This window comes from Hylobates moloch, unplaced genomic scaffold, assembly GCF_009828535.3.
Source record: "Hylobates moloch isolate HMO894 unplaced genomic scaffold, HMol_V3 SCAFFOLD_1, whole genome shotgun sequence".
NCBI lineage: Eukaryota > Metazoa > Chordata > Mammalia > Primates > Hylobatidae > Hylobates > Hylobates moloch.
In genome coordinates, this window is record NW_026652276.1 from 168,453,562 (window position 1) to 168,475,927 (window position 22,366).

The 22,366-nt window shown below is 37.8% G+C and overlaps 1 protein-coding gene across 2 annotated transcripts in view; it reads right to left on the reverse strand.

Moving 5' to 3' along the window:
* The window catches only part of AKAP9 (A-kinase anchoring protein 9), a 169,940-nt gene that overhangs the window by 116,876 nt on the left and 30,698 nt on the right, over window positions 1-22,366 (reverse strand). For both annotated transcript variants that reach the window (XM_032761106.2, XM_032761105.2), the window contains exons 3-7: window positions 15,922-15,966; window positions 4,072-4,125; window positions 3,234-3,404; window positions 1,515-1,670; window positions 493-690 (exon numbers count right to left, since the gene is read on the reverse strand). In XM_032761106.2, the coding sequence (XP_032616997.1) occupies window positions 493-690; window positions 1,515-1,670; window positions 3,234-3,404; window positions 4,072-4,125; window positions 15,922-15,966 (624 nt within the window). The remainder of the gene's footprint in view (window positions 1-492; window positions 691-1,514; window positions 1,671-3,233; window positions 3,405-4,071; window positions 4,126-15,921; window positions 15,967-22,366) is intronic.

Here is a 22,366-nt window from a genome sequence, read left to right on the forward strand (position 1 = left end):
GCACCCATACACAGACACATATTCCCCCCACCAGTCCCCCACCAGAGAACTTATTTGCTAAATAAGCGTTCCCAGAAACACTTAAGTTTATGGAACACAACTTATGTAAATAAAGATAACTGACTACATTCAATTTTTTTCTCATTAAAATCCATACAATTTCTTTCTGTTGTGAAAATATTTTCTGAATTTCACAACCATGGCTAAAATAAGTGGAAATAATTATAAATGACAAAAAAAAAAGTTATAAATTTGTATTTTCCTGCTCATTCAGTTTAACATAGGCTGATCACTTTTAGGGAACTCAGTAATGACTATTATCTTAAAAACTACATTACTGAGATTCCCATTTGCTTTTGAAATAAATTACACAAAGAGCTTAATTATAAAATTTTGTGATTCATGTGCCTAACAAAAAAAAAAACCACCTGCATAAAAAACTTGAAACTGTAAGCTTCTACAAGTTAGCTGACTTCCTTAAAATAAACATACCATTTCATATACTTTAATTTTCTCTTGCAAGAAACTAATTTGCATTGTGAAGTCTTCTTTCTTTTTCTGATAATCTTCTAATAAGTGGTCTTGTTCTTCAAGCTGCTGTTGATGAGTGAGGATCTGTTGTTTGGCTTGTAGTAAGTCTGCAGCTGTGCTACTATGAGTGCTGTTTCTCAGAGTTTCACTAGCCTGTAACTGAAAACAGAAAGAAACCTCAAAACGTTAAATCCTGAAGTGACTGTATTAGGGAATAGACACCTTTGGGGTGTCCCTGCAATAGCTCTCTGGGAACTTTGCAGGCTTGAGACCCTAGCAAACATGTTACCTTGGCTGACTAGATAGGTATACCCAAGCTGAGCCAATAAACTTATCTTTTCCATGATACAGCAGAGAACCTAGATCTCCTAAGACTGAGGCAGATATATGAAGAAAAGTGGGACCTCAAAGACAGTACTTCCCGAATTCCCTACGGCTTTCCAGTTTGTAGTTCCAATCCCTTTCAGAGGCCTGGTTGTATTTCTGCCCTTGGGTTCTGGAAACAGCTTGAATCCTTACACTAAATACCTCCCTTTTGCTTAAACTATTTCAAATTGTTTTGCTACTTGCCATCAGAAATTCTGATTAATGCAGTTAGATTCCTGTGGCTCTACTTCAAGGAAAATGGAATATATTTAGTCGTGTTATCATTTAGAACCTAACTAAAATAAACCATACCAGAATTGGCAAAGGTAGGATGTGACTACAGGTTAATTTCTGCAGAAATACCCTCAATCAACCTTATACAATTTGTAAGATTTCAAAATAGAGACAGGGAGTAAATAAAAAGAAAATATTAGTAGAGAACCACTTAAGAAGTATGAATTAAATTCCTGGTTAACATAGCAACACATATTCACTTATTTTTCATACATGATATAATAAGAAATGGCTTTTAACAAATTTAGATTTGTTCTTGAAAGTGAATTTTTAAAATTCATTACTAAAAAACTAATGAATTTTGTTGCATTAGTAATACTTACTTGCTGAAATTGAATCTGTAATTTTTGACTCTGTTCTGTCAACTCTAAAAATTCTCTCATTGTCTCATCCTTTTCTCTTCTTGCTTGTTGTAAATTAGCAGTGAGCTGGGTTATAATGCCATCTCTTTGTTTAATGGCAGCTTCAAATTCTTGTAACTAAAAGAAAATAGTAAGTGCTAGATTTATTTTTTTTAATTGACTATTATTACAGGTAACTTTTTCAAAATAAGAATTCAAAACACATTGGTAGAATTCTTACACTTTGTAATCAGTATTTTCCACATTTGAAAACTATTAACTTACAGAAATTGGTGCTTCCAAATTAACTTCAAAAAATTTATCTGAACTAAGGAAAAAATTGATCTGGCTTATCCATATATTTACTTATAGAAGGACAAGTGCCTTTATATTTAGGGGTGCCCCTAATCTGTTCCCAGGCAACACCACCCTAGACATGTTTAATCCTAACTTGTTTCTGAAGAGGATGAAACTGAAATGTATTTTGTCATCCTCATCAATGTCCTATTTCACCTTGTTTTCATAACTGACTGCCATAGACAGTTATGGCAGTCTAACAACAGATGTTAGTCTAACCACAAGAGGTTACTTACAAGGACCCACTAACATTGTTTTTCTGTTCTTTTTTTGAGACAGGGTCTTGCTCTGTTGCACAGGCTAGAGTGCAGTGGTGTGATTTTGGCTCACTACAGCCTCAATCTCCTGGGCTGCAGTGATCTTCCTGTCTCAGCCTCCCAAGTAACTAGGACTACAGGCACACACCACTATGCCTGGCTAATTTTTAAATTTTTTGTAGAAGCGGGGTCTTGCTATTTGACCAGGCCAGTCTTAAACTCCCAGACTCAAGCTATCCTCTTGCCTCAGCCTCTTGAAGTGCTGGGATTACCAGCATGAGCCACCATGCCCAACTTGCCGACATTCCTAATGGACTTGTTATAATATTTTGATGTGGTTTGCACCATAATTTTCTCTCAGGCTGATTACAAAAACATCTGTCTTACTAAAGTGATTTCAGGCTAGCTATCATAAAGTTAAATAAGAGTCTGTGTTATATTAACCCTGTGAATGAAATCCTACTTTTAAACAGGGTTGTTTATGCAATGTATAAGGACAAAAATTATGAGTGATATTGTTACCATTTACTTTTCTGTTTGATTTTTTTAAGAGACAGGGACTCTCACTGTTGCCCAGGCTGAACTTGAACTTGTGGGCTCAAGTGATCCTCCCACTTCAGCCTCCTGAATAACTAGAACTACAGGTGCATGCCACTGTGTCCCACTAAGTTACCATTTGAAAACCCCCTTCTTTAGGCCAGGCACGGTAGCTCGTGCCTGTAATCCTAGCACTTTGGGAGGCCAAGGAGAGTCCAGGAATGTGAGGTGACACCCCGTCTCTATAAAAAATTAGCTGAGTGTGGTAGTGCATGCCTGTAGTCCCAGTTACTCAGATGGCTGAGGTGGGAGGATCGCTTGAGCCCGGGAGGCAGAGGATGCAGTGGGCCGAGATTGCACCACTACACTCCAGCCTGGGTAACAGAGCAAGACCCTGTATGGGGCGGGGGGGGGAAGAAGAAGAAGAAAAGAAAAGAAAAAAGTTAAAAAAAAAAATGTAAAAACCCCACCTTTAAAGACTACTATTATTCACATTTCCTGTTTTTGTTTTTGTGAGTAGCAAATCAAAAGCCACAGAAAATAAACATACCTGCTGCAGTCCTTCAGTCCCATAGGTAACCCTCATTTCTTCCAGCTCTCTGTTTAGCTCTTCAATCTCATGCTGCTTCCCAGCCAACTCACTTTCCATCATCTCTAGGTGAGTCGGACTGTACTGTGCTCCTTGTTCAGAATAAGAATCATCAACACCAAATTCTTCTTCCTAAATCAATCCAAGATTTTAAAGAATTCAGTATTAGCAATATTCCTTAGGGAGAGAGATTCAGAAACTGAAATCCATAGCAAGGTCCACTTTAAAACATCACTCACCACCTGGAAGATTACGGTATGGCAACCTACTTTGTTAACATGATATTTACCTCAAGAACATAAACAGGCTACCTGCAAATTCTGTTATAATTGAGGTTTTTTTTTTTTTTTTAACAGAGTCTTGCTCTGTCACCCAGGTTAGAGTGCAGTGGCGCAATCTCAGCTCACTGCAACCTCCGCCTCCCGGATTCAAGCAATTCTCTTGTCTCAGCCTCCCAAGTAGCTGGGACTACAGGCGGCTGCTACCACGCCTGGCTAATTTTTGTACTTAGAGTAGAGACGGGGTTTCACCTTGTTGGTCAGGCTGGTCTCAAACTCCTAATCTCAGGTGATCCACCTGCCTCGGCCTCCCAAAGTGCTGGGATTACAGACGTAAGTCCACGCCCGGCCTACAATTGAGTTTTATAATAAATGGTAGATAACTTTGTTTTAGTAAACATTAAAATTAATTTGAAATCACACACAGAAAGAAGTACATGCAGGAACAAGTTTTGTTAGTAAGCCAGATGATTTTAAATAGTATCCAACATTAGTATCACGAGTAGTTTTAAATACTGTACCCTTAATAAATTTGTAGGCTTTCCTGTTCTCATCACAAAACTGCAACCATTTACCTGTATAAAAACAATTTCCTGATATATTATGATCTTAGACATAATTTTATTTAGCTAACAATATTTCTGTTAACTGTATTCATGTGTACGTCTTTTATTCCTAAGGAAAGTGCATCATTGCAAAAACAGATACAGAGATTAATTTAAAATATCTAAGAGACATAATGACCATTTCAAATGCCATTCATTCCTCAAACATCTGAGTGCTTACAATGCAAAAGACACTGAACTACATATACACATTTTCACTTAAGTGAATTAAAGTTCTAAGTGTAGTTTCTGTTTGCTCTTCAGAAGTATAAACCTCCATAAAACCTCTTCTATGAAAGGCTTCCTTAAAATAGTTCAAATAATTATTTTTTTATTAAGCCCTATTCATTTTCAAGTAAAAAAATTTAGGCCGGGCGCAGTGGCTCACACCTGTAATCCCAGCACTTTGGGAGGCCGAGGCGGGCAGATCACGAAGTCAGGAGATCGAGACCATCCTGGCTAACACGGTGAAACCTCATCTCTACTAAAAATACAAAAAATTAGCTGGGTGTGGTGGCGGGTGCCTGTAGTCCCAGCTACTCGGGAGGCTGAGGCAGGAGAATGGCGTGAACCCAGGAGGCAGAACTTGCAGTGAGCCGAGATCGAGCCACTGCACTCCAGCCTGGGTGACAGAGCAAGACTCCGTCTCAAAAAAAAAAAAAAAAAAAAAAAAAGAGATCTTCCCATTTGGCTGGTTCCTAGCTACAAGGGAGGCTAAGGAAGGAGGACTGCTTGAGCCCAGGAGTTTGAGGATATAGTGCACTACTGGCACACCTATTAATTGCCACCACTCTCCACTGTGGGCAACATACTGAGAACCATGTCTCTAAAGAAATTTTAATTAAAAGATTATTAATATCAAGTCATTTGCAGTAACTTTCAAATTAAATACTTCTGAATTGCAATTAGCTTTCCTTGATCCTGAAATGTAGCATTCTGATGTGTCCTCTAAAATATTTTAATGTAGCCCATCAGTGTAACGAAATGGATGTTTATGAATACAGTAGTCTTCCTTAATCCACAGGGGATATGTTCCAAGACTCCCAGCGGATGCTTGAAATCATAAATAGTATTGAACCCTATATACACTATGTTTTTTTATCTGATAAGGTAGACAGCTACTAAATGAATATGAGATGGACAGAGTATATGGTGTAGATCCACTGTATGTTCAAAGGGATGATCCACATCTTGGATGGGATGAATGGGATGGAGCAAGATTTCACCATGCTACCCAGAACAAGGCACAATTTAAAACTTATGAATTGTTTATTTCTGGAATTTTCCATTTAATATTTTCAGATAATGGTTGACTACAGAAAGTAAAAACAGGGATGGAGGGACTACTGCTTCTTCACATATGATATAAAGCAATGAATATTCCTTTAAGGAGAGATTATGTCAGTATTACATGAATCAGTTATCGGTTTGTAATAATTGTCAGTATTACATGAATCAGTTATCAGTTACCAGTTTGTAATAATTATGTTTATAGTTTCATCTAGTACTTTATTTAGCCACTGTGTTTAATTTTTCTCTAATTCAGATAAGCAAATATTATACTTGAACTCATATGTATTGAATTCTTAAAATACCATTAATACATGACTGTTTTTCAAAACATGTTATAATAAATGTAAAACTTATCAATATTAATAAATTTGAAAAGTTTAACATCAAATTGGTTATAAAAGATTATTCACCAGAACTAAACTAAAACACACTATATTCCAAAGTTGGAATAGGAACACTTAACGGAATATCAGGATCATTAATAGTTAACAATAAATTATTCTATTTTTAAATTTAGGTAATTATTTTATTGATACCTAAAGGGTAGAGTATTTATCTCCTCTTCTAACATTAGTCTTCTAACACTAAGTAAACCTTCATATGAAAGTAAATAAATGACTTGAAACATGAAGATTAGATTAACAGACTCCTTCAACTGAAAAAAGCTCAACTTCTCTCAATGTCCTTTTTTATTGTGGCATTTGTTGAAGTTATTTAACCTACAGACTGTGTTAATATATTCTTCCCGCATTCACAGAAAAATTTACTCTATCTGTACAGATAACTTAAAGATCTGGGAAAGTACAAGTGAGGTACATTTTAAATTTTAAAATGTTTTATAGAGGCATCACATCATAACAACATTGCTATTCAGAAAGAATCACAGGAAAGGTAACTTTCACTGTGTGACTATAAAATGGCCTTCACATAAAAAGTCATCCTTGTGGTGAACATTAGGTTGATGAAACATAAAAGAACAACTCATCCTTATTTATGATTAATATCTTACTCTTGTACTTAATTTGGAAATATATAAATTAAAAACATTAATATTGAATATTTTCATAAAAAATAAAAATCTGATGGCTCATAAAAGTTCATGAAAATTGTAAGAGTTCAATGTGCCTAAATGACTTCTGGAGTTGCAGTCAAGTACTTAACGAGGTTAAAATAAATGTCATAAACCATACAAGCACTTGGTTAAAAAGTATTCAATAATCAGATGAAATCTATAGTAAGAGTGAATACCCTATTACTATCATTTCATCTTTCTATACATGGCAAAGTATATTTATCTACTTGTCTTGACTATATTGCCTGTATTCCCAACTTGCTCCAAATAACCCTGCTCAAAGGGTATCAAAAACAATTCATGTAAATATGGTATTCTGGACATGAAACGTCCCTTCATTAATGATTGAAGATGATTGCATATAATTTAATTTGTAAGAAGAGTATTTTTCATTTAGTCTGATTTCTCTAGTGTACATAACAGGATACATATTTCTACAAAACAGATCTTGGAATAAAATTATTTGACTAATTCTAAGATGGAACCCATTTTCCAACCCAACGAGTGTACTAGTCACAGAAGTCAAGAACATTAAACCCACAATATACCTAAATAAACACAATTTACGAAGTAAGTTCTAATCAAATATTATCAGAACCTGAAATCCTTCTGATAACAATTTATTAAGGGAATCTTCATCACTCTTTTCGTATAAACATAGTGTAAAGAAAAGTGTATTTCTAGTGATGAGCAATTTAAAAAACCACGCTTTGCTGAACGTCTAATGTATGCCAAACACGTATTAAACATTCTCAATGTTATTTTGTGAACTACTTTGTGAGGTATGCAAATAGGTGGATATTATCGTCCTCCATTTTATAGTTTAAAAAACTGTATTTCATCTAATGTAAATGACTAGTTGATGGGTGCAACAAACCAACATGGCCCATGTATACCTATGTAACAAACCTGAACGTTGTGCACATGTACCCTAGAACTTAAAGTACAATAATAATAAAAAAACAAACTGTATTTCAGAGTTTAAGTGATGTGCCCAGGTTCATACAGCTCAAAGGTGATGAAGTATGTAAACAGGACTTTCTGGCTCCAAAGTCCCCCTGCTCTTTTCTTACATCTTATTGCCCTATTTACCAGAAAAATGATAGTCATATGTAGGCAAAATACGAGATAATTATGTGATCTATGATTAAAACTACTTGATTTCAAAATTTTAGAATACTCAAATACAATTTAGATCTGCCAAGATTATTAAACTTTGCAAATATGGCACTGCAGTGAAGTTATAATGTTACATGCTGTCCAGAAATCTCTCTCTTTCTCTTTTTGAGACAAGGTCTCACTGTCACACAGGCTGGAGTGCAGTGGTGTGATCATTAGGTCACTGCAAACTCAAACTCCTGGGTGCATGGGATCCTCCTACTTCAGCCTCAAGCAGCTAGAAGTACAGGCACACACTATCGCCTGGCTAATTTTTTTTTTTTTTTTTTTTTTGGAGATGGGGTCTTGCTCTGTCACCGAGGCTGGAGTGCCAGTGGTGTGATCATACTCCTGGGCTCAAGGTTTTGGAAAGATACTTAATTCTTACAGTATGACATATCTTGTGATGATACTGTTTCTTGTTAATGTTGGTCAAAAAAACTAAATTGATGAGCTATCTTACCGTGTGGAATAAACAGTGACTTAGAAGATTACACTGAAAAATGTAACCTCAGTCTCCCAAGTAGCTGGGACTACATGTGCCTGCCACTGTGCCTTGCTAATTTTATTTTATTATTTTAATTTGTAGAGATGAACGTCTCCCTATGTAGCCAAGGCTGGTCTCGAACTCCTGGGCTCTAGTGATCTTCCCACCTTGGCCTCCCAAAGTGCAGAGATCACAGGTGTGAGCTACTATGCCCAGCCAATAAATCTCATTTTTTAGGTGTGTTATTGACAGATAATTCCATAAAAGTTCTAATATAAAAACTATTACAGTATGAGTTTATTTCTCGGGTTATAAATTTGGTCCACTGATGATTCTTCTGCCTCCTGAATAGGTGGATATGGCTTAGAAGTCTCCTGTAATTCTAGTTCAGTCAAGCCAGTCTGATATCATTAAATGGAGGAATTCAAGCCTCGAAACTAGCCTAGAGCATCACAGATCCAACTAGTATCCATCTTAGCAATTTTGATGACACATATCAAACATTTCACCAAATATCAACTTTATTTCTATGTTTTCTCTAGACATAGTGAATCTATAAATTTCTCAAAGTATAATCCATTGTGAATCCATACATAACACATAAAATATTACTAGGGTTATAATTCAAACCAGGTCAAATCTGTCAAAAATTATTTCATAATTATCTTTTTTCTTCTTTTTTTTTTTTTTTTGAGATGGAATTTCACCCTTGTTGCCCAGGCTGGAGTGCAATGGCACTATCTTGGCTCACTGTAACCTCCACCTCCTGGATTCAAACAATTTTCCAGCCTCAGCCTCCCAAGTAGCTGGGATTACAGGCATATGCCACCATGTTCAGATAATTTTTGTTATTTTTAGTAGACATGGGGTTTCACCATGTTGTTCAAACTGGTCTCGAACTCCTAACCTTAGGTGATCCACCCACTTTGGCCTCCCAAAGTGCTGGGATTACAGGCATGAATGAGCCACCTCATAATTATCATGAATGTGCCTAGCTCATAATTATCTTTTTTCAATGTAATCTTCTAAGTCACTATTTATTCCACACGGTAAGATAGCTCATCAGTTTAGTTTTTTTGACCAACATTAACAAGGAACAGTATCACCATAAGATATGTCATACTGTAAGAATAAGTATCTTTCCAAAAACTTGTTTGAAAAAAAGTAAGCATATGTATATATTTATTCATATATAATTATTCATGTATATAACTATAAGTATATGTAACTATATATGTATATATATATGAAATTACAAACATGTATGTGAAATATATTTCTCACCACGAGCTATGGTCAACAAGTATGATAAATACTGTTCTAAGTTTTATCAGTAGTACTTATATTTAAATACTATTTGTACCTTACCTTAAAACATATATTTACTAGGCATCTCAGATAAATAGGTTCAATACATTTTTTGGAACCTGATAATCTCCACCAGTTTTTTAATTTAAAAAATTTAACTGAAGACTGTCTTATTATAACAAGAATTTCTCATATTATTAATTCACATTTTCCTACAGAAAACCTGAAAATCACCATCTTTTGACCTCTTTAGCTTTTCAAATCAATATTTAAAATTAAAATTTGTGAGGATCTGTTCCAAGAAGGCCGATAGGAACAGCTCCGGTCTGCAGCTCCCAGCGTGATTAACACAGAAGACGGGTGATTTCTGCATTTCCAACTGAGGTACCTGGTTCATCTCATTGGGACTGGTTGGACAGTGAGTGCAGCCCACGGAGGGCGAGCCGAAGCAGGGTGGGGCGTTGCCTCACCCAGGAAGGGTAAGGGGTTGGAGGATTTACCTTTCCTAGCCAAGAGAAGCTGTGACAGACTGTACCTGGAAAAACAGGACACTCCCGCCCAATACTGCGCTTTTCCAATGGTCTTAGAAACTGGCAGACCAGGAGATTCTCTCCTGTGCCTGGCTCAGCAGGTCCCATTTCTTTCATCTAGAAGAAATGGATGAATTCCTGGACACATATACCCTCCACAGACTAAACCAGGAAGAATCTCTTAATAGACCAATAACAGGCTCTGAAATTGAGGCAATAATTAATAGTCTACCAACCAAAAACAGTCCAGGACCAGACAGATTCAAAGCCAAATTCTACCAGAGGTACGAAGAGGACCTGGTATCATTCCTCCTGAAACTATTCCAATTACTAGAAAAAGGGGGAATCAGCTGGGCGAGGTGGCTCATGCCTACAATCCCAGCACTTTGGGAGGCCGAGGCAGGGAGATCAAGAGGTCAGGAGTCCGAGACCAGCTTGAACAGCATGGTGAAACCCCATCTCTAATAAAAATACAAAAAATTAGCCAGGCATGGTGGCACGCACCTGTAGTCCCAGGTACTCAGCAGGCTGAGGCAGGAGAATTGTGTGAACCCAGCAGGCAAGGGTTGCAGTGAGCTGAGATCACGCCACTGCACTCCAGCCTGGGCGAACGAGACTCCGCCACAAAAAAAAAGGAGGGGGGAATCCTCCCTAACTTATTTTATGAGGCCAGCATCATCCTGATACCAAAGCCTGGCAGAGACACAACAAAAAAGAATTTTAGACCAATATCCCTGATGAACACTGATGCAAAAATCCTCAATAAAATACTGGCAAACCAAATACAGCAGCACATCAAAAAGCTTATCCACCGTGATCAAGTTGGCTTCATCACTGGGATGCAAGGCTGGTTCAACATATACAAATCAATAAACATAATCCATCACATAAACAGAACCAAAGACAAAAACCACAGGATTATCTTAACAGATGCAGAAAAGGCCTTTGACAAAATTCAATGGCCTTTCATGCTAAAAACTCTCAATAAACTAGGTATTGATGGGAGGTATCTCAAAATAATAAGAGCTATTTATGACAAACCCACAGCCAATATCATACTGAATGGGCAAAAACTGGAAGCATTCCCTTTGAAAACTGGCACAAGACAAGGATGCCCTCTGTCACCACTCCTATTCAACATAGTCTTGGAAGTTCTGGCCAGGGCAATCAGGAAAGAGAAAGAAATAAAGGGTATTCAATTAGGAAAAGAGGAAGTCAAATTGTCCCTGTTTGCAGATGACATGGTTGTATATTTAGAAAACCCCGTCGTCTCAGCCCAAAATCTCCTTAAGCTGATAAGCAACTTCAGCAAAGTCTCAGGATACAAAATCAATGTGCAAAAATCACAAGCATTCCTATACACTATTAACAAACAGAGAGCCAAATTATGAGTGAATTCCCATTCACAATTGCTACAAAGAGAATAAAACATCTAGGAATCCAACTTACAAGGAATGTGAAGGACCTCTTCAAGGAGAACTACAAACCACTGCTCAATGAAATAAAAAAGGACACAAACAAATGGAAAAGCATTCCATGCTCATGGATAGGAAGAATCAATATTGTGAAAATGGCCATACTGCCCAAGGTAATTTACAGATCGAATGCCATCCCCATCAAGCTACCAATGACGTTCTTCACAGAATTGGAAAAAACGACTTTAAAGTTCATATGGAACCAAAAAAGAGCCCACATTGCCAAGACAATCCTAAGCAAAAGGAACAAAGCTGGGGGCATCACACTACCTGACTTCAAACTATATTACAATGCTACTGTAACAAAAACAGCATGGTACTGGTACCAAAACAGATATAGACCAATGGAACAGAACACAGGCCTCAGAAATGACACTATACATCTCCAACCATTTGATCTTTGACAAACCTGACAAAAACAAGAAATGGCGAAAGGCTTCCCCATTTAATACATGGTGCTGGGAAAACTGGCTAGCCATATGTAGAAAGCTGAAACTGGACCCCTTCCTTACACCTTACACAAAAATTAATTCAAGATGGATTGAAGACTTAAATGTTAGACATAAAACTATAAAAACCCTAGAAGAAAACCTAGGCAATAACATTTAGGTCAGGCATGGGCAAGGACTTCATGACTAAAACACCAAAACCAATAGCAACAAAAGCCAAAATAGACAAATGGGATGTAATTAAACTAAAGAGCTTCTGCACAGCAAAAGAAACTACCATCAGAGTGAACAGGCAACCTACAGAATGGGAGAAAATTTTTGCAATCTACTTATCTGACAAAGGGCTAATATCCAGAATCTATAAAGAACTTAAACAAATTTACAAGAAAAAAACAACCCCAACAAAAAGTGGGCAAATGATATGAACAGACACTTCTCAAAAGAAGACATTCATGCAGCCAATAGACACATGAAAAAATGCTCATCATCCCTGGTCATTGCAGAAATGCAAATCAAAACCACAATGAGATACCATCTCACACCAGTTAGAATGGCGATCATTAAAAAGTCAGGGAAATAACAGATGCTGGAGAGGATGTAGAGAAATAAGAATGCTTTTACACTGTTGGTGGGAGTGTAAACTAGTTCAACCATTGTGGAAGACAGTTGGTGAAACCCCATCTCTAACAAAAATACATGCGCCACCATGTTCAGATAATTTTTGTTATTTTTAGTAGACATTTTAGTAGCAATTCCTCAAGGATCTAGAACTAGAAATACCATTTGACCCAGTGATCCCATTACTGGGTATATACCCAAAGGATTATAAATCATGCTACTATAAAGACACATGTACACGTATGTTTATTGCGGCCCTACTCACAATAGCAAAAACTTGGAACCAATCTAAATGTCCATCAATGACAGACTGGATTAAGAAAATGTGGCACATATACACCATGTAATACTATGTAGCCATAAAAAAGGATGAGTTCATGTCCTTTGCAGGGACATGGATGAAGCTGGAAACCATCATTCTGAGCAAACTATCACAAGGATAGAAAACCAAACACCACATGTTCTCACTCACAGGTGGGAATTGAACAATGAGAACACTTGGATACAGGGCGAGGAACATCACACACAGGGGCCTGTTGTGGGGTGGCAGGCAGGAGGAGGGATATCATTAGGAGATATACCAAATGAAATGACGAGTTAATGGGTGCAGCAAACCAACATGGCACATGTATACCTATGTAACAAACCTGCGTGTTGTGCACACGTACCCTAGAACTTAAAGTATAATAATAATAATAAGCAAACAACCCCATCAGAAAACAGGCAAAGGACATGAACAGACACTTCTCAAAAGAAGACATTTATGCAGCCAAAAGACACATGAAAAAATGATCAACACTGGTCATCAGAGAAATGCAAATCAAAACCACAATGAGATACCAGCTCATACCAGTTAGAATGGCAATCATTAAAAAGTCAGGAAACAACAGATGCTGGAGAGGATGTGGAGAAATAGGAATGCTTTTACACTGTTGGTGTGAGTGTAAATTAGTTCAACCATTGTGGAAGACAGTGTGGCAATTCCTCAAGGATCTAGAACTAGAAATACCATCTGACCCAGCGATCCCATTACTGGGTATATACCCAAAGGATTATAAATCATGCTACTATAAAGACATGCACACGTATGTTTATTGCGGCACTATTCACAACAGCAAAGACTTGGAACCAACCTAAATGTCCATCAATGATAGACTGGATTAAGAAAATGTGGCACATACATACCATGGAATACTATGCAGCCATAAAAAAGGATGAGTTCATGTCCTTTGCAGGGACATGGATGAAGCTGGAAACCATCATTCTGAGCAAACTATCACAATGACAGAAAACCAAACACTGCATGTTCTCACTCATAGGTGGGAACTGAACATTGAGAAGACTTGGACACAGGGCAGGGAACATCACACATGGGGGCCTGTCGAGGGGTGGGGGGCTGCAGGAGGGATAGCATTAGGAGATATACCTAACGTAAATGACAAGTTGATGGGTGTGGCAAACCAGCATGGCATATGTATACCTATGTAATAAACCTGCACGTTGTGCACAGGTACCCTAGAACTTAAAGTATAATACATACATACATACATACATACATACGTAAAATAATACTTAGAATGATAAAAAAATTAAATTAAAATTTGCTCTATTATCTCAATGTGAGAAAACAGCTATACAAATTGTAACCAAATTTCATGGGCATCTATGGGAGGGTCTGACCTACAGCCACTAGCATATTAAAAAATATTCACTTTAGTGTAAAGAGAAAAATGCACTTTGTGGAACTCTGGGGTGCCCCCAAAGATATAGTCAGTTTAAGCACCAAAGCATCTATGACTTTCGGTCAAGAAATACAAGTTATAGCCAGGTACGGTGGCTTACACCTGTAATCCCAGCGCTTCGGGAGGCAGAGGTGGGTAGATCACGAGGTCAGGAGTTCAAGACCAGCCTGGCCAAGATGGTGAAACCCCGTCTCTACTAAAAATACAAAAATTAGCCGGGCATGGTGGTGCATGCCTGTAGTCCCAGCTTGGGAGGCTGAGGCAGAGAATTGCTTAGACCCAGGAGGCAGAGGTTTCAGTGAGCCAACATCGCACCACTGCACTCCAGCCTGGGCGACAGAGTGAGACCCCATCTTGGGAAAAAAAAAAAAAAAAAAAAGAAATACAAGGTACAAAAATTAGAGCATTATAGAGAAAAAAAAAAGTTTTCAAATGCAATAATCCCTTGGTGTCTTCAAGTGAATTAGCTTTAGGACCTCCCCTAAGGACACTAAAATCGCAGGTGCCTAAGACCCTTAATGGCATAGTATTTGTATAAAACCTGTGGACATCTGCCCACATACTTTAAATCATCTCTAAGATTACTATGTACTTAGTTGTTATACTATATTTTTAAATGTTATATATTTTTTATTGTTGTACTGTTATTTTTAATTTTTTTCTGAATATTTTCTATCTGTGGTTGGTCATATCCTCAAATGCAGAACCCAGGAATATGGAGGGCTAACTGTATGTGCCCCAAATTTAAAGTCACAAAAGCAGACTCTGAATTGTAAGCAGTGATTTTAAATCAAGATACTTCCCATAGAGGCAACTTTAGCCTAAATCAGGCACCAATGTGTTTATTTAATGTTGGCTAATTATTTTCCTGGCCAGATTACTAGTAAGTATGTTCCAACTTTTAAGCACATTAACTTCTAAAGTAGCAGTTTTTATTGCTATTAGCAATCTAAAACAGTAATATGTTCATTTAAGAACGTGGAGTTTTTTTTTTTCCTATTAGAAACCTACAATAAATTGAGACTTACTGAATACACTGAGTTGCTAAACCATTCAGAGTACAGAATAGTTTATAGTCTCCTCAAATTCTGGAGTAAAGAAATGACAATCACATCTAAAAGAATAAGAAAAAGATAACAAAATGACATATACTTTTACCAACACACAAAGAAGGTACTTCCCAAAGTGGCCGTTACCTTTATCACCTAAACTACTATTGAAACATTAATTTCAATAAACAAGTTCATATGATTAACTAGAATTCAAGCATTTATAAAAAAGTATTACTCAAAATGAAATATCCTATTCAAAGTCTCAAAAAAATTTTGATATTTTTACTGTGCTAAATATGGATGCCTTGTAACTGTCACATGTCTAAGAAACCCAATATCAAATACTTTCCAGAAACTAAAACAGAGACCAAGCTATTTAACCAGACTTAAGACCTTAGCTAATAATCTGAGAAAAAAAAAAAAAAAGTCAGTAATACATAATCCTCAGGTTCTGGTCACTTAACATTATATTTATAAAAATATAATAGAAGCATGAGTGACAAGAAATCAAGTAGCAACAATGATTTCAATAATATAAAATATACATTTATGATATTAGAAATCAATATAATTTAGTCTTACCTCTGAACTGTAGTCATCTGCTGTGGTTGAAATTTCACTTTCCAGCTAAAACAACAATAAAAACCAAATATAATTATGACTTTTTTTGTGCTAAATATCATACTTTACTAAACCATTACTATTGGTAACATATGATAGAAAAGTCACATAAAATACCACTAAAAAACTAGTAAAAATTATTCAAATCTTTGAAATTTTCATTTAATTATAAATAACAATGGCAAAATAATGCAACTAAAATGTACCAGTAGGCATTTTCTAAATATAGAAGTATCAAGAGGTACTTTCATACAGTGTCCTATATACATATCATTTGTAAGCCAAAAGCACAAAGTAAGACACCATTCCTCCAATCCTCATACAGTAGCACCCTCTTTATCCACAGTATTGCTTCCTATAATTTCAGTTACCCATGGTTAACTGTGGTTAGAAAATATTAAAATGGAAAATTCCAAAAATAAACAATTCATAAGTTTTAAATTGTGCACTGTTCTAAGTGGCATGATGAAATCTTACTCTGTCCCATCCAGGACATGAATTGTTCCTTTGTATACGATATCCACGCAGTATATGCTACCTGCCCAACAGTTACTTGATAGCCACCTCCATTATCAGATGCACTGGCATACAGTATGGCAGTATGCAGTATTGCAGTGCTTGTGTTCAAGTAATGGCCCCAAAGCACAAGAGCACTGTGCCTAATTTATCAATTAAACTTTATCATAAGTATATGAGTATAGGAAAAAACACAGTATATACAGAGTTCAGTACTATCTGTGGTTTCAGGTCTCCACTGGGGGTATTGGACTATACTCTTGATATGGTTTGGCTGAGTTCCCCCATCCAAATCTCATCTTGAATTGTAGCTCCCATAATTCCCATGTGTTTTGGGAGAGACCTGGTGGGAGATAACTGAATCATGAGAGCAGTTTACCCATACTGTTCTTGTGGTAGTAAGTCTCACGAGATCTGATGGTTTTATAAGGCGTTTCCCTTTTCCCTTGGCTCTCATTTCTCTCACGTCTGCTGCCCTGTAAGACGTGCCTTTTGCCTTCTACCATGATTGTGAGGCCTCCCCAGCCACATGGAACTGTGAGTCCATTAAAGCTCTTTTTCTTTATAAATGACCTAGTCTCCGGTATGTCTGTATCAGCAGCATGAAAATGGAATAATACAACTCTCCACAAATAAGGAGGAACTACCGTACCTCTTTAAAATGAAACAAAGTCCTAAAATGCTACTGTTAGAAAAGTTCGGCCAGGTGTGGTGGGTCATGCCTGTAATCGCAGCACTTTGGGAGGCTGAGGCGGGTGGATCATTTAAGGTCAGGAGTTCGAGACCAGCCTAGCCAAAATGGTGACATCTCATCTTTACTAAAAAAAAAAAAAAAAAAAAAAAAAATACAAAAACTAGCCAGGCGGTAGTAGTGCATGCCTGTAATCCCAGCTACCTGAGAGGCTGAGGCAGGAGAACTGCTTGAGCCTGGGAGGGAGAGCTTGTGGTGAACCAAGATCGTGCCATTGCACTCTGGTCTGGGTGACAGAGTGAGACCCTGTCTTTAAAAAATAATAATAATAATTAAAATAAATCAATAAAAAAGAAAAGCTCAATTTCTCTGAAAGAAAAATCATATCATCTTGGTGCTAAAAAAAGTAATAACTAAAGAAAAAATAACCACTTTTGTTGTTATAACACCTTTACAGTTTACAAAAGCACTTTTAAAGTCATTCTTGTTTTACTATCACATCCCTGGATTTGGGTATGAAGTGAGCAGCTTTTTCAAGCTTCCTTAAAAGTAGTAGTAGAAAGAGTCAAGGAACAAATCCAAATTTTCTGACCCCAAAAGTACTATTTTCACTGTTGACCCTGTCATCTAACCTAAGAATCTCATTTTAATGGTTAGAAAGGTGAGACCCAGAGAGTTTCACCCTTTCATTCAACAAATATTAACTGTCACTGTCTCCTTTCTCATCTACACCTATGGAAATTCTATTCAACATTCAAGTCTAAGTTCTAAAACTACCTTCTCCATGAAGTAGTAACTGAGGCCAAGAACAAAAATAAGCTTGCCTTTAATCTAAAACGCTATTAACAGTGGTTCCTAACTCATAAGATTCTCTCTTTCTTTCTTGAGACAGAGTCTCACTCTGTTGCCCAGGCTGGAGTGCAGCGGCATCATCTTGGCTCACTGTAACCTCCGCCTCCCAGGTTCAAGCAATTCTCCTGCCTCAGCCTCCCGAGTAGCTAGGATTACAGGCACGCACCAACATGCCCAGTTAATTTTTGTATTTTTAGTAGAGACAAGGTTTCACCATGTTGGCCAGGCTGGTCTTGAACTCCTAACCTCTAGCGATCTGCCCACCTCAGCCTCCCAAAATGCTGGGATTACAGGCATGAGCCACTGCACACAGCCAAGATTATCTTTTAAATCTGAAATACTTTCATGACACAATCCCTCATATTCATTAAGTGCATATTGTGTACTAGAAACAGTAGTACTGAGAATTAAATGGTGAATAAGACAGTTGTTGCATTCAAAATGCTAAAACTATGGAATAGAGAATCCAAATACTGGTTTGTTATATTAAAAAATAGGTAATACAGGCCGGGCGCGGTGGCTCACGCTTGTAATCCCAGCACTTTGGGAGGCTGAGGCGGGCGGATCATGAGGTCAGGAGATCGAGACCACGGTGAAACCCCGTCTCTACTAAAAATACAAAAAATTAGCCGGGCGTGGTGGCGGGCGCCTGTAGTCTCAGCTACTCGGAGAGGCTGAGGCAGGAGAATGGCGTGAACCCGGGAGGCGGAGCTTGCAGTGAGCCGAGATCGCGCCACTGCACTCCAGCCTGGGCGACAGAGCAAGACTCCGTCTCAAAAAAAAAAAAAAAAAAAAAAAAAAAAAAAAAAAAAAAAAATAGGTAATACACCTTTGTGCCAAATCAAGCAGTAGAGTTGCCACACTGCATTATTTTTTAAATTCCAGTTTTAATAAAACAAAAATTACAAGACATACAAAAAAAAGAAACGATAGCCTATGCACAAGAAAAACAATGGTCAATAGAAACTGCCCCTGAGGAACACAGATATTGTACTCAATAGACAAAGTTATTTTTGGTTTTGTCTTGTCTTTTTTGTTTTCTTCTCGGTGGGCTGGAGTAGCGCTCTGTTGCCCAGGCAGGAGTGCAGTGACGTGCTCTCGGCTCACTGGAAGCTCTGCCTCCTGGGTTCATGCCATTCTCCTGCCTCAGCCTCCCGAGTAGCTGGGACTACAGGTGCCCGCCACCACGCCTGGCTAATTTTTTGTATTTTTAGTAGAGACAGGGTTTCACCATGTTAGCCAGGATGGTCTTGACCTCCTGACCTCGTGATCCGCCTGCCTTGGCCTCCCAAAGTGCTAGGATTACAGGCGTCAGCCACCGTGCTCGGCCCTTGTCTTGTATTTTGAGACAGAAGCTCACTCTCTCACCCAGGCTAGAGTGCACTGGTGTGATCACAGCTTGCTGCAGTCTCCACCTCTTGGGCTCAAGCGATTCTCCCACCTTAGCCTCTGGAGTAGCTGGGACCACAGGTGTGCACAACCAGGCCCGGCTAATTTTTTTTACTTTTTGTAAAGACAGAATCTCCCTTTGTTGCCCAGGCTGGTCTCGAACTCTTCAGCTCAAGTAATCCCCTTGCCTCCACCTCCCAAAGTGCTGGGATTACAGGTATGAGCCACCACGCCTGGCCAACAAAGATTTTGACTCAGCTATTTTAAATACAGTCAAATAACTAAAGGAAATAAAATTTAAAAACAAAACAAAACAAAATTTAAATTGTAAGAACAACATCTCACCAAATGAAGAATATCAATAAAACAAAGAAATTATAAAATAATCAAATAAAAATTCTGGAATTGAAAAGGAAAATAAATGAAAAGCCACTGGAAGGACTCAGTAGTAGATCTAAGTAGGAAGAAGAGAGAATCAGCAAACTTCAAGATAGATCAATTGCAATTATCCACTCTGAAAAATAGAAAGATGACTATATGTTAGACCATTTAAATACCCAAAATATTTTAAAAGGCTGAATTTATATAATATGTGTGCTGTAACATCTTTTGTCCCTAGTATTGGTTTTTGTATTAAAGTCATTGCAAATAGACACAAAAAAAGCATTTAACAAAACTCAACACTCAGGTTGGGAGCAGTGAGTGGCTCATGCCTGTAATCCTAGCACTTTGGGAGGCTGAGGCAGGCAGATCAGTTGAATCCAGGAGTTCAAGACCAGCCTGGGCAACATAGCAAAACTCCATCTCTACAAAAAAATACACAAATTAGCTAGGTGTGGTGGCATGGGCCTGTAGTCCCAGCTACTTGTCGGGCTGAGGTGGGAGGATCACTGAAGCCTGGGAGGTTGAGGCTGCAGTGAGCCATAATTGCACCACTGCATGCCAGCCTGGACAACAGAGTGAGATCCTGTCTCAAAAAAACAATAAAATAAATGGATGGGCATGGTGGCTAATGCCTGTAGTCCCAGCACTTTGGGAGGCTGAGGTGGACATATCACTTGGGGTCAGGAGTTCGAGACCACCCTGGCCAACATGGTGAAACCCCATCTCTACTAAAAATACAAAAATTAGTTGGGCGTGATGGCTCACAATCCCAACTACTCAGGAGGCTGAGGCAGGAGAATCACTTGAACCTGGGAGGTGGAGACTGCAGTGAGCTGAGATCACCCCACTGCACTCCAGCTTGGGTGACAAAGCGAGACTTTGTCTCAAAAAAAAAAAAAAAAAAACACCAATAAAATAAAAAATAAAAACAAAACAAAAAAGCCTCAACATTTCTTCATAATGAAAACACTTAATGAACCAGGAATAAAAGGGAACCTCAATTTGATAAAGGATAGCTACAAAAACAAAACAAAACAAAAAAAACCAGCTAATATAAAACTCAGTGGTTAAAAAAAAACCTGAATGCTTTCCCCTTATGAGGAGAAATAATACAAGGACGTCTGCTTTCACCACTTCTTTTCAACATTGTCCTATATCTTCCAGCTATGGCAATTAGAAAAAAGAGAAAAGAACATCGACATTGGAAAGGAAGAAGTTGAACATTTCTAGTTTAGTTGCAGATAATATGGTCTTGCATACAGGGAAAATTGAAGGAATTCAACAAAACAAAACAAGACAAAAAACCTATTGGAACTTACAGACGAGTTAGTTCTGCAAGGGTACAGGATACAAGATCAATATACAAATTTAGTTGTATTTGTATACATGGATAATGAATAATCAGAAAATAAAGTTAAGAATACAATTATATTTAGAATAGCAGTAAAATTCTTAGAAATAAAATAGCAATAAAATGCTTGGTGGCCAGGCATAGTGGTTCATGGCTGTAAATAAAACTTTACAGGCATAAGCACTTTGGGAGCCAGAGCAGGAGGATCGCTTAAGTCTCGGAATTCGAGACCAGCCTGGACACAAAGTGAGACCACATTTCTACAAAAAAATAAAATAAAATAAAATAACAAAAACAAGGCCAAGCACGGTGGCTCATGCCTGTAATCCCAGGACTTTGGGAGGCCAAGGTGGGTGGATCTCCTGAGCTCAGGAGTTTGAGACCAGCCTGGGCAACATGGCAAAATCCCATCTCTACCAAAAATACAAAACATTAGCCAGGTGTGGTAGCATGCACCTGTGGTCCCAGCTACTCAGGAGGCTGGGGTGGGAGGATGGCTTGGGCCTGGCTGTCAGAGGTTGCAGTGAGCCAAGATCGTGCCACTGCACTCCAATCTGGGTGACAGAGTGAGAACCCATCTCAAAAAGTAAATAAATAAAAATAAAAATAAAAATAAAATGCCTGAGAGTATATTTAACAAAACAAATGTAAGACATTTACACTGAAAACAAGATAACATTAAAAAAATTAAAAACCTAAATAAAAAATCCTGTGTTCATAGGTTGAAAACTTAATATTGTTAAGATGACAAAACTCCCCAAATTCGTCTACAGATTCAATGCAATCCCTGTCAAAATCCTTGGTGTTTTTAATGCAGAAACAGAAAAACCTGACCCTAAAATTGATACGGAAATGCAAGGCAACAGCCAAAACAATCCCCAAAAAGAAGAAAGTTGGAAGACTCACACTTACTGATTTCAAAACTTGTTATAAAGCTACATTAATCAAGACTTGGGGGCATAGTAGCAAAGGCTAAACATACAGATCTACAGAACATAATTGAGGGAATAAATATAAACCCTCACCTTTATATTCATTGACAGTTCATTGGGAAAAGAATAGTCTTTTCAACAAATGGTATTGGTACAACTGGATAGCCACAAACAAAAAAAAATGAAGTTGGACATCTATCTCCCATACTAGCAAAGGTCTAATCATAGCACACTGCATATCTTTAAGTCTGCCTTCTCCACTAGAATAATTTTCCTAAAGGGCAGAGATAG